At 39.2% G+C, this 15,325-nt stretch overlaps 1 protein-coding gene across 1 annotated transcript in view; it reads right to left on the bottom strand.

Annotated features, from left to right (window-relative positions):
* LOC150080788 (uncharacterized) overlaps positions 1–15,325 on the bottom strand; it is a 190,404-nt gene that overhangs the window by 46,656 nt on the left and 128,423 nt on the right. Inside the window, exon 7 of the mRNA XM_090382064.1 lies at positions 6,470–6,527. Coding sequence (XP_090238190.1) covers positions 6,470–6,527 — 58 coding nt within the window. The remainder of the gene's footprint in view (positions 1–6,469; positions 6,528–15,325) is intronic.

Below are 15,325 nucleotides of genomic sequence, written 5' to 3'. Positions count from 1 at the left end.
AGGCAGCAAAGGAAATAAGCAAACCCTTACCCATAATTATGAGAGCTTCCTTGGACTCAGGGGAGGTCCCCATGGACTGGAGGTGTGCAAATGTATCACCAATTCACAAAGGGGGGGGGGGTTCAAAAGGTGACACAAGTAACTACAGACCTGTTAATTCAACTTGTGTTCCGTGGAAAATAATGGAATCGCTGGTTAAAGAAGCATTGCAGGATCATCTAGACAAGACTGCAGTAATAGTTAAGGCACAGCATACGTTTGTTAAAGGTCTTGTCTGTTCAATTTGATTGGATACTGTGATGTAGTCACAAAGGAACTGATTTTGATATCATATACATGGATTTCAGGAAAGCTTTTGATACTGTTGCACATGGAAGACTGCTGTACAAATTGGAGAGGTATGGCATTAAGGGTAAGTTTCTACAATGGATAAAGTAATAGTTGAGTGGGAGACAACAGAGTGATAATCAATGGACACTGCTCTTCGTGGACAAATGTTATTAGTGGAGTTCCCCAGGGTTTGATGTTGGACCCATTGTTGTTTTGTATATTTATCAATGATATTGATGAAGGTATATCAGGTTTAATGTCCATGTTTGCAGATGACACAAAGGTTGGCAGGGTTGTTAACAACAGTAAAGACAGTATTCTATTCCAACTGGATCTAGATAAGTGGGAAAATGGGCTGAGAAGTGGCAACTGAAGTTTAACATTGACAAATGCAAAGGACTGCATTGGAATGCAAAGGGTAGCAATAACCGAAGAGAAATGTACCAACTGTGTGGTACTACACTCAGGGAAGTGGAAAGTGAAAAAGATCTGAGGGTAATTGTGCAGTAAAATATGGAGTTCAATGAGCAGTGCAGACGGGCTGCCAGAGCAGGTTATGGAGTCTAGTAAATGATATATAGGAACTTTGCTAGCAGGGACAGGGAGGTGATTATCCCGTTATACAAGGCAATGGTCAGGCCACACCTAGAGTATTGTGTACAGGTCTGGAGGCCTCATTTTAGGAAGGATGTAGAGTTGCTAGAAAGAGTACAAAGAAGGGCAACAAGATTGGTGAGTGGAACAAAGGGGTGCTCTTACCAAGAAAGGCTTAAGTTCTGCAAATTGTAGCGCCTGGAGAGCAGGCACCGGCAAGGTGATCTGATTGAGGTGTATAAGGCCTTGAATGGGTTGAGCAAGCTGAATGCTGATGGGATTCTTCCTCTTGCTCAGACTAAGAACCTACCTGAGAGGGCCTAGTTTCAAATTGAGGAAAGATAGTTGTAGAATAGATGTGCAGAAATTTGCCTTTAGCCAGCGGGTAGTTGATTGGTGGAACTGGTTTCCATCTTTTGTTGTGAAAGCTAATAGACTAAATAAATTTTAGGCTGAGCTGGACAGGCATTTGGAACGAATGGAGGGGTGAAATGGGTGGTTTTTTTTTTTTTTTTTTTGTTTTTATTATTTGGCTGATGCTGCATAAGCTTGCTTTCTTGTATTGTATGCCTCTACTAATGCTAATCGGTATGAAAAGCCTTGTAGCTTCCACGATTAGTACCTTGAATGCTTCCCACTTAGAATTTGCTGTTGGTAACATCATCAGTTGGTCCCACTATACAGAATTTAAAAAAACTGTCTGAGACCACTGTAGTCACCTTTACGGAAGCAAAATCCCTTTCCTTTACCCCTCATGGTGATTATATCTTTAAGTAAATCCCATATCAGTACACTGTGATCACTGCCACCTAGTGATTCCTTTATCTGCAAATTCTTAATACGCAAACGATCACTGCTGATAACCAGATCAAGACTATTACCCTCTCTGGTTGCCTCTCGAACATGCAGGTGCAGAAAACAATCATCCAATAAATCCACAAAAGTCTTGCTAGTGTGCAAGTGACCAACCCACAAGTTCCAGTCAATATCTGGGAAGTTAGAATCCCCTATTATAACACAATCTGATTTACTGGCCCATTCTATTTCTCTGTACAACTGTTCTTTGTAATCATTACAGTCGTTAGGCCTATTACATACTCCTACTCTTGGCTTTCCCAGTGCTTAAGTTACACTAAACTGACTCAACATTGCACTGTCCACCCATGTCAACTGGATACACTTCCTTAAATTTTATGTTTTTCTTAATTAACAGCATAACCCATCGTCCCATTCTATCTTTTCTGTACACATTGTACTTCCCAAATTCCAATTCTGCACTGCTTATATCATGTTAGGATATCAGAAACATGTCTGTGTGACAACATGTTTCTGATATCCCAACAATATCTTCCTTTGAAATCTTAACCAACACTTCAAATTCAACAAATTTATTTACTATACTTCTAGCAATGGTGTACATGCAAGTATACATGCACCTATTCTTAGTTACCCTAACACAACCCATGTATTAATTTGTTTCATGATGACTCCCACCAGTTCCTGAACCCCCTCCCCAGCATATTTCTCTTCCTGTCTTATATGTCTGAAGTTTGAGTTTCATAGTTTTGGTTTGTTTTTTATCTGTTGGATTTTATTATTAACCTGGGCTTGCATTAGCTGGGACCAGCAATTTCTGCATGCTGTCTGTATAACAATTTTATAGTATGTATGGAGCACTTTTAAAGGGTTGTGGGATTGCATTGTGGGCTCTTCTGCACTCCGAGAGTGTATATATCAAGGCATGTGAAGTAGAGAGTTCAACGACCTGTTTTATTTCCATAAATTAACTCTGTATCTGGAACATGAAGTATTTTCATGTTACTGGTAATGGGACTGTAGTGGTAAAAGAGGAGACTACTGCAGCATCCACCCGAGTTTCCGTTTTTCAGCCATTGATATAGATTTCACAGATCTCTGGAATTTAAATATTAAATAAGCTGTGTAAGAATATATATTTGTAACTGTTTTATATTATAAGAAGGCACAACATTCTTTCCCCTAAGTTGAAATTGGTCATCATGGAATGCTAGGAAAAATTTACCATAATTTTTTTTTTTTTTCACAACCTACCTTTATTAATCATCCATATTTTTTATGGTTCTTTTCAGTAGTCCCATTTGATGAAATGCACTTACTCCAACATTTCTGCCATTCATCAAAAACATGGTGAAAGCCATTTTTTGACATGCATTTGAGAATCGCCTCTAATGTCTTTAGATTAGATTGCAGGGTGCAAGGTCTATAGGGCAATAAGTACTCATGACAGTATGAGCAATGTGAGGTCTCACATTGTCAAGATGCAGCACCCATCCATCTGTGTGCATTACAGTTCTGTAGTGAGATCCTGTAAAAGTCATTCAGCACAACATACTGGTAAACCATTCCTTTCTTGGAATGGTTTACTAGCTCTTGGAAATGATGCTATCCCTGATAACCTGTTTCAATATCTAAAGCACATCCATTTCTATGACTGTATCTAACCATAGTTTGGACAAATAGCATTAAAAAAAATCATGAATAGGCACAATTTGGCTTAACTAAGAACCATAGCTCTCCCTACCATCCCGTCTCTCCTTTCTATACACCCTGTATTCAAATTCTAAATCTCTTTATGTCTGAATGATACTACTACTACTACTCCCACAGTTTCTGCATTTGATGATTTGACCAGTACTTCAAATTCATCTAATTTATTTACTATACTCCTAGCATTAGTGTACATGCCAATATAAATGCAACTCTTAGCTTTTAATACAGCCCATGTATTTGCTTCTTTCATGAGGGCCCCATTAATTCTTGAAATCTCTGACACCTTGCTTTTCAAGCTGCTGCATGTAAAAGCAGTTCAAAGCAGCTCTGCTTGTGTTTCCTGTTAATCTATTAGTTTGTGTATCTAGTCTAGCAGTTTTCTGACTCACCTAACACTGCCTCAATAGCATCAGTAAATATTCTTGCACTCCTTCCATTTCATCGTATCCCATCCCTGTAAAAATAGTCTCTTCTATTAATAAGCACAGACTACGCTGAGAAAACTTGTACCCCACGAGCCTTGCAGTCTCCCCAGGGTTGAATTGATTGACAAGGCTCTCATCATCCTCATGAATTTTTTTCAACATTGCTAATTAAATCCTCGAATCTTCTACTCTTAATATTGTTAGTGCCAACATGCACAACAATATCAACTTTTGTGCTTTTTAAAGATAATAGCTGCTCTACATCAACTTTAGCTCCTGGCAGACACATCATCATCAGCCATTTTCAATCCACTGCAGGATGAAGGCCTCTCCAGCAACTTTCCAGTTCCTTCTATTTTGAGCACTGGCCATCCAGTTACTACCCACAAACTCGTGAATTTCATCTATCCATCTCCGCCTTTGTCTTCCAGGTTTTCTTCTAGCTCCTCTTGGATACCATTCTGTTATTTTCTTAGTCCATCTGTCATCATGTTTTCGAGCTATGTGTCCTGCCCAAGACCATTTTAGTTCTTTAGTTTTGATAAGAATGTCCTTTACTTGAGTTTGTTGCCTAATCCATGTGTTTCTCTTCTTATCTAACAGTCTGATTCCCAATATGATTCGTTCCATTCTTCGCTGTGTAGTTCTCAGCTTCTCTTCCATTCTTTTGGTGAGTGCACAAGTTTTACTTCCATAAGTCATGGTGGGGAGTATACATTAGTTCATTATTCTACGTTTCAGACAAACTGGGATATTGCTCTTCAGCATGTGACTATATTTCCTGAATGCTTTCCATCCAAAATTTATTCTTCTCTTGACTTCCAGCCATTTATCATTATTACAGCTAATAACTTGTCCCAGATAAGTATATGACTCCACCTTTTCAATTGCTGCTCCTTCAATCATTATTTCCCTTTCTGTGGCATACTTATTCATCATTACTTTTGTTTTAGCCATATTCATCTTTAGTCCAAAATCCTTACTTAAGATTTTCCTCTAATTCTTTGGGATCGTGGCTTACGACCACAATGTCATCTGCAAATCGTAAATGGTTTAGGTACTCTCCGTTCACATTGACTCCTTTCTGCGACCAGTCTAATCTTCTGAAAGCTTCCTCAAGGGCAGCAGTAAACAGCTTCGGAGATATTGTGTCTCCTTGCCGAACTCCTTTCTCAATTTTAAATTTCCTACTGTCTTTGTCTAGTCTAATAAAGGACGTAGCACACTCATATCTTTTCTTCAAAATCATAATATATGGGGTATCAATGCCTTGTCTTTCCAGTGCCCGAAACATTGCCTTATGCTGTATGGAGTCAAATGCCTTTTCATAATCCACAAATGCCAGGCATAATGGTGTTTTATATTCATTTGCTTTCTCCATTAGCTGTGATATTACGTGAAGGTGATCCATAGTTGAGAATCCTGTCCTAAAGCCAGCTGCTCTTTTGGTTGATTCTCATCAAGTATTCTTTCTAATCTGTTAGTAATGACCCTTGTGAACAACTTGTAGATGTGGGATAACAAACTAATTGGTCTATAATTTCCAATTTATCTCCTTTCTTATGCAACAAAACTATGATTGCATTATTCCACTGCTTAGGCATCACACCTTTTCTAATGCACTTTGTGAAGAGCCTTGCCAGTTTTTGTGACTCTTCCTCCCAATTTTAACAACTCTACAGTAACTTCATCTTCCCCCGGGGCTTTCTGATTCTTCATTTCCTTCAATGAATGTTCTACCTCATCAGGAAGAATATCGGGTATGTCGTATGTGTTGCTACTTTGCAATCCATCTTCCCCACTGCTGGCAGACACACCCTGGTCCAATTCCACCTGTCCTTTTTGCACAATATATATCCCACTTTCCTGACATTTGAGTCACCAACTACAAGCTACTGGATGTGCAACCAAAACATCACCTACTGCAAAATAAATTCTGGATCTTTCTGATCTTGTGTTTGTACAGAGGTTAAATCAACTGCATCTTTTACTTGTATGAAGTTCACTAGGCACTTTAATACCCTCTGTTTATTTATTTTTTATTATTGTTATTTTTAAATTTTTTTTTTTTTTTTTTGCTTTTATATTTGTTTGTATCATGTTTTTTTTAAAGAAGTTACTTGACAGTTAATTTTTATTTTTATTTAATTAGCAGGCAAGCCAAATAGGGTGGTAAATCATCAATTCACCACATGCCTAAAAGTTATCAACCACTAGTTTAAGGGATGTAGGAGTTTACATTAGGTATTATGTGGAGCTCTCCCCAGATTGATAAAAAAGATCTGTACAGAAAAAGAAAAGATAAAAAAATACTGAAGAAGCAATAGTATATTACAAAACTACTCATGGATAAATCAATGAAGTAAAATGCAAAAACAATATTATAGATTAATTAGATTAAAATAGGGTAAACACCAGTCAGGCAAAAGTATTGTACAGGAAACATACAGAAAAAAAAAAAAAAAAAGCCCTAAGTAATAAGAATAAACTACAAATCAAATAAATAAAAATAAGCTTCTTAGAATTATTTATGAATAAAGAAGGAAGAAATTAAGATGTCTATAAAGAAAAGAAAAAAAAAAAGAGCTTACCTCACTTAAAAGATTTAGAACCAGGTTCCCAGACTCTGTCACAGTATGAAGAGAATGTCTGTGTAAAAAGAAATCTACTTAATGTGTAAAAAACAATAAAAAGATACATAATTGAGTAAAGTTAACCGAACAAAATAAATATGCCTACTGTTCAATTAAATAAGCCCCTAGCTACTAAACAGAATGGATAATAAATAGGGACTACTGCTCTTTTCAACCCTGTTCAACAAAGCAATTAAATTTAAATATTAAAATGCCTATCAAATAGTATGTCTGTGAATTTAATATACCACCAGTATGGTCTTAATCTACCTCCATCAATGATCATTTAAGTGGAAAAGTACATCAAACTTCTCCATATAAGTGTATAAAATGACAATACAGCAAAATTTCTAATACAGCTTTGGTTTCAGCTTCGATTTCTCTCAGTGTGTGTGTGTGTGTGATATTATCTAATACAGCATCAGAATAAAGAATAGAATTAAAAAGTTCACCATTTTAAACTACTACTTGAATTTTTTTCCCCCAAAAAATGTGTAGTGTGACACAAGTTGGATATAATCCATGGAAATTAACTGTTAGTTACAATTCGTTAGGTAAGCTGTAGACAGGATAGCATTTATCAAAATACTTGGGATTATATTTTAGTAGATTCCAACATTCAATCTCTGGCTGAAAATTTGTTTTCAGCCAGAACATTTATCCATCTATCCTGCAGTCAATTTTTCAATTTGTATTTATGTCCCCTTACACGTAACACACTGAACGACATATTGTATGGGTCATATCTTGTTATAGGCATGAAAGTAAGTTCACTTTATAAATTTTGGGATACTAAACACGGAAATAGTTCTTAAAATGGCAGATTGGATCTTATTTTAGGAAAAGTAGTTTATATTTATACACTGTATTTTTTATTTTTATTCAAACCCTTTTTGCTTGTATTCAACTTCAGGAGCATCCCTTTTCACCATCCAACAATAATCAGCTAACATTGTGGCATTCCATTTGCTTTTGTATTTTTGTTCCATTACTGCAATGTTCTGATGAAAGTGCTCACCATGTTTGCCGCTGACCACACCACAATTTGGCAGGAAGAAATACAGGTGTGAGTGCAAGAAATACATCTTCAATGACATGTTGCATCTCAGTTTTTTATAAGAAGTAATGAGATCTTACACAAGCTATCTGCAGTTGCCAGTTTTAACATTTCCAAGAAAACTAGAAACATTTCGAAAGGCTTTCCACGCTGATTTCTAGCTATCACTAAGGACACATTCAAACTGTTCGTCTTTGAAAAGTTGCCTTATTTGTGGACCAATTACAATGCCCACCTTAATCTTCTCTGTACTAAGTCTTGGGAATTTCTCTTGCAAGTATATGACTGCAGAGCTGTTTACTTTGAAAGCCTTGACAAAATTTTTTTATGAGGAACAGTTTGATGTGGAGTGGCAGAAGCAAAACTTTATTTGGACCTACCAGAGGTTCAAACTACGTTCTTCATTCCAGGTATTAATGATTTTCGTTGAGGCCAACTCCTCTTCTGCTTGGCAAGACTATCCCACTTGCAGTGGGATAGTCTTGCCAAGGAGCAGAGGAGTTGTGGTGATTTACCTTTAAATCACCACATATCTGCCACTCATACTTCTGACAGTGTATACCTAAGAGGATTCCATTGTTATAGCCTCAAGGCCAAAAGCTCTGCTTTATTCTTCGGCAGTTCGATATTCCTGATGGGATCATTAAGCTCACTTTTTGTGATCTTATGTGGTTCAGAAGGATAAAGGTTTGAATAAAATGGTGGATTCCTTATTGTAGCTGGCTGCTGTACTTCTTCACATGTATTAAGTTGATGTTCATCAGTGTCTTCATCAGAGTGTACAGAAAATGGTCAGGTGGTTCAGGAATAGGTTGTTGTTGTTATTTGGTTTTTAGGAGCATTAGCAACTAAGGCCATATTGCTCCGGGATATGCGGTGGTCATTTCCTGACCTTTCCGCATCCTCCGTATTTGGTGGGCACAGGCTCGAACCTTGGTCTAATCAAGAAGCGTGTGCTATGCACTGCTCCTGCCCACCTGGCTAGGGAGGCGCCTCAGGAATAGGTAGTACTTCACCGTGAAGCACGGGGTGAATTGCAAATGGTATATTTGGGCACGTCACTGTCCACTTCTTTACTGTCATCATTTTCTAATAGGAGGCGCCATACAGAAGTAACAGTCTGTGACTGTGATTTGTTGACTCCCACCATATCATGGGCACTGTGAAAGGCATAAAATGCCCCTTTCGATTCATCCACGCGTTGAGTTTTGATGAACAGGTAGTATACGTGTGGAGCCCAGTTGTTGTCCTGGTCACCTACTTTACACTCAAAGTAAAAGAAGTAGGCTTTTTTTATGGCTCCAGTTAAGGGATGCTTTCTCAAAGCTAACATGACTTCTCCACATACGTAACAGAAGTCATCCAGACTATTCACACAATTACAGGGCATATTAATCTTACATGACACAAATACCGAGCAAAAAGTAGGAATCTCACAGAGAACAACCATTAACTGAGAACGAATCACTCAGTACCTAACCATATTCGAGTATTACTGCAACAGAGCTGAAGACACATTTGAGGCGACAACAACTTACCACATGATGCAGAGCAAGGTGACAGTTGCCGATCACACAATAAGAGCATGGTGTTACTGAAACTGCACCATTGCTATGCATTTTGCCAAGAGCTGTAGTTGATAATAGTGGACATAGTGTGGACATAGTGTTTTGTTATGCGGTTCCCGTGGTTTCCCACAAATCCGCGTTAAATACTCTGTTAACATAGCAAAGCCAGTCAGTGTGGGTTATGTGTGAGTAGTGTGTTGTTTCTGTTGTTTGACTGGCCTCTTCGTTACTGGGAGGCGCGATCACCAGGAAGGATCCTCCCAGCATCCGTCCACTGGCACGAGGAGCCGGACCAGGGAGTAAAAGACATCTGACGGGCCATCCACACTCTTGCAGGAGCGAGAGTGGGGAGAGCCAAGGAAAGAGCAGAGAAGAGACAGGAAAGTGGAAGACAGACAAGATAGCGAGGATAACAGAGCGTAGGCATCCTCCCAGGCGAAACGGAGCAAGAAGAGTGCTAGGTGCAGTTGTGGGAGTCCTGGAGAAAGACTGTGGGTAGGAAGAAGAGAATAGGTAAAGTTCAAATTAAAGAGTCCAGGATCGTCACAATGGAGAATCACGGAGCGGCGTCGACAGGGCTGTCCGCCATTTGCAGTTTCATGTCTGGAAGTTTCCGGTGCTGGGTATCAGTTGCTGTCTAGAGGAGGTTATCCAGGAGTAGTGTTCGGGAGTTGCAGGTGATGCCAGCGACGACGAAAGACCTCGTTGGCATAACTGGTCAGTGCACGGAAGGCATCATTAGATTCCAATAACTTGGTTTCTGGCCGAAGTGATGTAGTGTGGAGGTCTAGGAGTAGTTGGTTTCTTAGATCTAAGTATACGTTGCATGAGTGCATCACGTGATCCTAGTCTTCAGGTTCTCCGCAGGTACAGAGGGCATCCTCGACTAGGCCGAACTCTAGAAGGCGTCTCTTGAAGGACCCATGGCCAGTTAATAGGAAGGAAGCATAGACGTTAGGGAAGAACCAAGTGGAACGTTGCTTGTTGATGTAGGTTACCTCAGGAAGGAAAAGTTTAGTAGTTGCACCAGTTGTGGAGTTATTCCAGCGGGTTTGCCATAAGTTTATCAATTCTAGCCACACACGTTTATGTTCCTTTTTGATGTCGGTATCAGTACGGGTTTGAATAGTGAGGAATTCAGCTTCCTTATTCTTCTTGATGGCATGAGAAAGTCCGATAAAAGCGACGTGGAGGTCCAAAGGGAGGCGGCCTGTTAGTAGCTGTAGGGCGGCAGTTGATGTCGTTCTACATGCACGGGTCATTTGTAGTAGCATAAGTCGTTGAATTTGCTGAATTTTACGTTGAACATGCACTAAGGTCATTCGGTGGTACCATACTGCAGCTCCATATGTGACAATTGGTATGAATACTGCTGAGTATAAAAGGCGTTGAGTTGGTCCTTTAAGACCCCAGTCCTTGCGGGTAAAGCGTGCTAACATAGTGATGTAATTTTTTATCTTTTCTTTGATAGTTTGGATATGAGGAATGAAAGTTCTCCTGTCGTCCAAAATTACTCCCAGGTACTTCACCGATCGGTAGTTTTTCAGTGGGCGGCCATTAAAACGTATGGTAGGAGGTCTGGAGAAGTCCAGTTTGCCTTTTAATAGGAGGGTTTTGCTCTTCTCAGTGGAGACTGAGAGTTTATTTTCCGTGGCCCATACGGACAGAGCAGCGAGAACAACCGTAGTCTGGGTTTCTATGGTGGCGCGGGTGGGGCCCTCAATGATGATAACCATGTCGTCGGCATAAGAAAGCTGAGTAGTGTGTGGGTAGTCCCTCAGGAGCCAGTCGTCTAGTATCATATTCCAGACAGCTGGCCCCAGGATGGAGCCCTGGGGACAGCCTCGGGTTAGATGTCGGGTGATGCAGTGATATTTTGTTTTGATGCTGACCTTGCGGTTAGAGAAGTAACTTTTGAGGCAGTGGTAGAAATTCCAAGTACAGTTAGAGACTCTGGCCCTCTGAAGAACGCCCGGCCACCACACTGTGTCAAAAGCTCCTTTGAAGTCAATGAAGATTGCCAGTACATAAGTTGCATCCGACTGTTCTGCAACTTTGAGGGTTTTAGATAGAGCATCAATTGTGGAGCACCCTTGTTTGAATCCAAATTGAAGCGAGGATGCCAAACCACTGGCTTCATATCGGGGTTGGAAGCGGGAGAGCAGCAGTCTCTCAAAAACCTTGCCGAGAATGGGAAGCAGCGCAATCGGGCGATATGCCTTGGAGGTACCTGTGGGATCCTTAGGTAAGAGCCTCAGGTTAGCGTGCTTCCAACATGATGGAAAGTTACCCTCATTCAGACAGGTGTTGAAGAGCTGAAGAAGTATCATTGGAGCTATGGCCCAGAGACGTTGCACAGTCTCGCCTTCAATAAAATCCAGACCAGGAGCTTTACCTTTTTTGATTTTTTTAATTGCTGCATCGACTTCTTCCTCTGTGAATGGTTCCTCCATATTGTCTGGCTGGAAGCTGGAATTTTGTACTGCTATCTTCCTGTGGATGTCAGTGTCAGAGTTGGTGTTGTCCTGATATATTAGTTCATCCAGAATCCGGTTGATTGTATCTTCCCAGTGTGTAGTCTCAGACGAGTCATCAGAGCGGACAGAGTGTATGACATCCGTGGATCCCAGCTTATTCCTCACGAGTTTGTGGACTAAACCTTTAGTTGATAATGTAGAATAACTCGCTAATATGAGATGCCAACTGTAATTCGAAAACAAAAGCCAATCGACAAATTTTAATGTGATGTTCATGTTCAGCAGCATAAAATTAGTCAAGATTGGATATTTTGGTTTTTGTATCATTTTATGTATTGACCAGTGTCATCCAAGAAAGAGTAAGGCTTAAATGAGCATTTACTCAATCCATTAAAGCATTAAACACTGCAGGTACCTAGTTTCCAAGCACTTCAATTTGTAGAACTGAAATCTTTCACAATGAGAGTTCCCTTTCATATCTCTGACTAATGTGGTTGCTTTTCTTTGCATTGATTCCAAGAGATCCACATCATTCTTAAAATGAGGCTTCCAGACGTATGCAGTATATGAGATGTGGCTTAACTGTTGCCTTATACAGTGGGGTAATCACTTCCTTGCCGCTACTGATAGAATTCCTGTATATCATTGACAAAACTCCACGTCTTAGCAGCCAGACTGCACTGCTGAGAAAACTTTATGTTGGACTGTACAATTACCCCTAGATCCCTTTCATTTTTCACCACCCTGAGTGTGGTACCACTCGGTGGACATGTTATTATAGAATTACTGCTTCCCATATGCAGTACTTTACATTCATTGATTTTAAACCACAATTACCACTTCTCGGCCCAACAAAGCCTAGAGACACTAGGCTGATGAGCTGAGAGGTGGCGATTTTATTAACAATTAAATATTGTTCATAAATACTGAAAACAGCATGAGGATAAGTAGTGAACCTGAGGGACTCCACTAAAAATATTAGTCCATAAAGAGCAGTGACCATTTAGCCAGTATCCATTTCCTGCCACTCATCCTTTTATCCATAGCAGTAATTTGCCCCTAATGCCACACTGCTCCAATTTGTATAGCAGTCTTTCATGTAGAACAGTGTCAAAAGAAGTGTTGAAATCTTAGTATATGATGTCAAAATTATTTTTTGCATACAGTTCCTTTGTGACTACATTATAGTATCTAATCAGATGTCACACAAGACTATCCCTTAAAAAAGCTTCACTGTGATTGCGGCATAACTGCATTTTCGTCAAGATGATGCTGCATTGCTTCTTTAACCAGTGAACCCATTATTTTCCCTGAAACAGAAGTCAAGCTTAGGTCTGTCATTTTGCTCTTTGATTCCCTTTGTGACTAGTAAAAACATTTGGACATCTCCAATCTGTAGAGACTTCTGAATCCAAGGATGCTCTCATAATTATATTAAAAGCGACAACAAAAGAGGTAAGCAGAACTTTAGTCATAATTATGACTAGAGGTATGTTTACCTCTTTTGTTGCTGCTTTTAATATAATTGTTTATCACAACATCATTAGTTCCTAGCTATAATTTGGTATACTTTCGGTGTCACCATCCTTAAAAACTTCATTGCATGAATGCTGATGTAAAATATTTATTTCGGTTGCCAGCAATCTGAACAGGATCATCAATAGTTATGCTATTCATACCTCAGGGCCAATGATAAAAATCTATCATTGATAAAGATTAAAAACCTTTATCAATGATAAAAAGGATAAAAATCTTTTTATCCTTGTGTTAATATTAGCAAGGAATTCTTTGATACCTTTTTTTTTTGCACAATTTGACTTAGCTTGCCTAACCCCTAGCCCATTTAGTAACTTAATTTAAGACAAGTTTATACTTTCTATAGGTTTACATGTCCCCTAATAATTTATAATCTTACCATGCACTTTTCTTCTGTCCTACTATTGTCGCCATATGATCTGACATCCATTTATCCCTAAACTTTTAACAATATTTCTTAGGTATAAAATGTCTAGCAATTTCTATGATTACTCAGTGCATTTGCAGTTGGTAACATCATTTTAAATTTTTTTTCAATAGGATGATTGAAAAGAATTTAAAAATGGAATAAAACCACTGTAGTAACCTTTAGGAAAACAAAATCACTTCCCTTTACCTCTACAGCGTTTTTATCTTTAAGTAAATCTCACATCAGTACAATATGATCACCTGCTGTTTTGAGACTCTTATGCACGAACAGTCACTGCTGATTAATTAGATGAAAAGTAAGTTAAATCAGGAGTAGAAGAGGGAGGGATACAAAATGCTGTTTCCTTTGGGATTTCCAGACTTTAAAAAACAAAAAGGGAAATTCTTGCACTTTGAATTTATAACTTGACTGCAGGGTTAGCATTAGTAGAGGCATTTGATGCAAGAAAGCAAGCTTATGCAGCATCAGCCAAAAAAAAAAATAAAATAAAGTAAAATAAATAAATAAAAAATAACCACTTCACCCCTCTGTTCGTTCGAAATACTTGTCCAGCTGAGCCTTAAACTTATTTAGGCTATCAACTTCCACGACAAGGGATGGAAGTCTGTTCCACCTACCAACCACCCGCTGGCTAAAGGCAAATTTCCGCACATCTATCCTACATCTGTCTTTCCTCAATTTGAATTTATGCCCTCTCAAGTGATTATTCTGAGCAAGAGGAAGAATCCCATCAGCATTGAGCATGCTCAAACCATTCAAGGCTTTGTACACCTCTATCAGATCACCTCACTGGTGCCTAGTCTCCAGACACTGTAATTGTGCCTTTCTTCGTAAGAGCACCCCTTTATTCCATTCACTAATCTTGTTGCCCTTCTCTGTACTCGTTCCAGCAGCTCTACATTCTTCTTGAAATGAGGCCTCCAGGCCTGTATACAGTACTCTAGGTGTGGCCTGACCATTGCCTTATACAAGGGAATAATCACCTCCTTATCCCTGCTAGAAAAATTCCTGTATATCATTGACAATACACCATGAGCTACTCTTGCAGCCCGTCTGCACTGCTCAGAGAACTTCATATCTGCCTGCACAACCACCCCAGGTCCCTTTCATTCTCTACCAATGTCAGTGTAGTACCACAGAGTTGATACGTTGCTCTGGGGTTGCTGTTTCCCATATGTAGTACTTTACATTTGTCAATGTTAAACTTCATTTGCCACCTCTCAGCCCATCTGCTCAACCTTTCCAGATCCTGTTGCAGCAGCATAGTGTCAGTAGTGTCCTTGACAACCCTGGGTTATTGTGACACATAGGTAGAGAGAGCAAACTGGATTCAGATGTGGAGTGAAATGCAACAATGTCCAGCTCATTCTCTAGGTGTCACACAATCACACTGCAACCAAGTTGTAAAGTCAAAGTGCAGGAATACAGTGCACTCATCTGTAAGAGCTTTGCTTAAATTTAAAAATGCATGTTTTTAGAGATGAAGCATTAGCCTTCCTTATGTTCCCCATTCCTGAAGAGATTTTCATACTGGTATTTGTTTTTATCCTAAGAGATTGAAAGCATTGCCACAAGCAGTCCCTTGGTTCAGCATCTAGAATTGCACCACAATATTAGAACTACTACTCTTATTGGATAATGACACACTTTAGCATTATTACCTCTGAGTTGTGGATGCTAAATCAGAATTTTTGATGCCAAAAAGTAATTTAAATAATAAAATAATGAATAAACATGTACCATGTA

The sequence above is a fragment of the Mastigoproctus giganteus genome, chromosome 9, assembly GCF_048544385.1.
Source record: "Mastigoproctus giganteus isolate SK-2022 chromosome 9, ASM4854438v1, whole genome shotgun sequence".
Classification (NCBI taxonomy): domain Eukaryota; kingdom Metazoa; phylum Arthropoda; class Arachnida; order Uropygi; family Thelyphonidae; genus Mastigoproctus; species Mastigoproctus giganteus.
The sequence above is the reverse complement of the archived record's forward strand: the minus strand, read 5'-3'. Positions and strand labels throughout refer to the sequence as shown.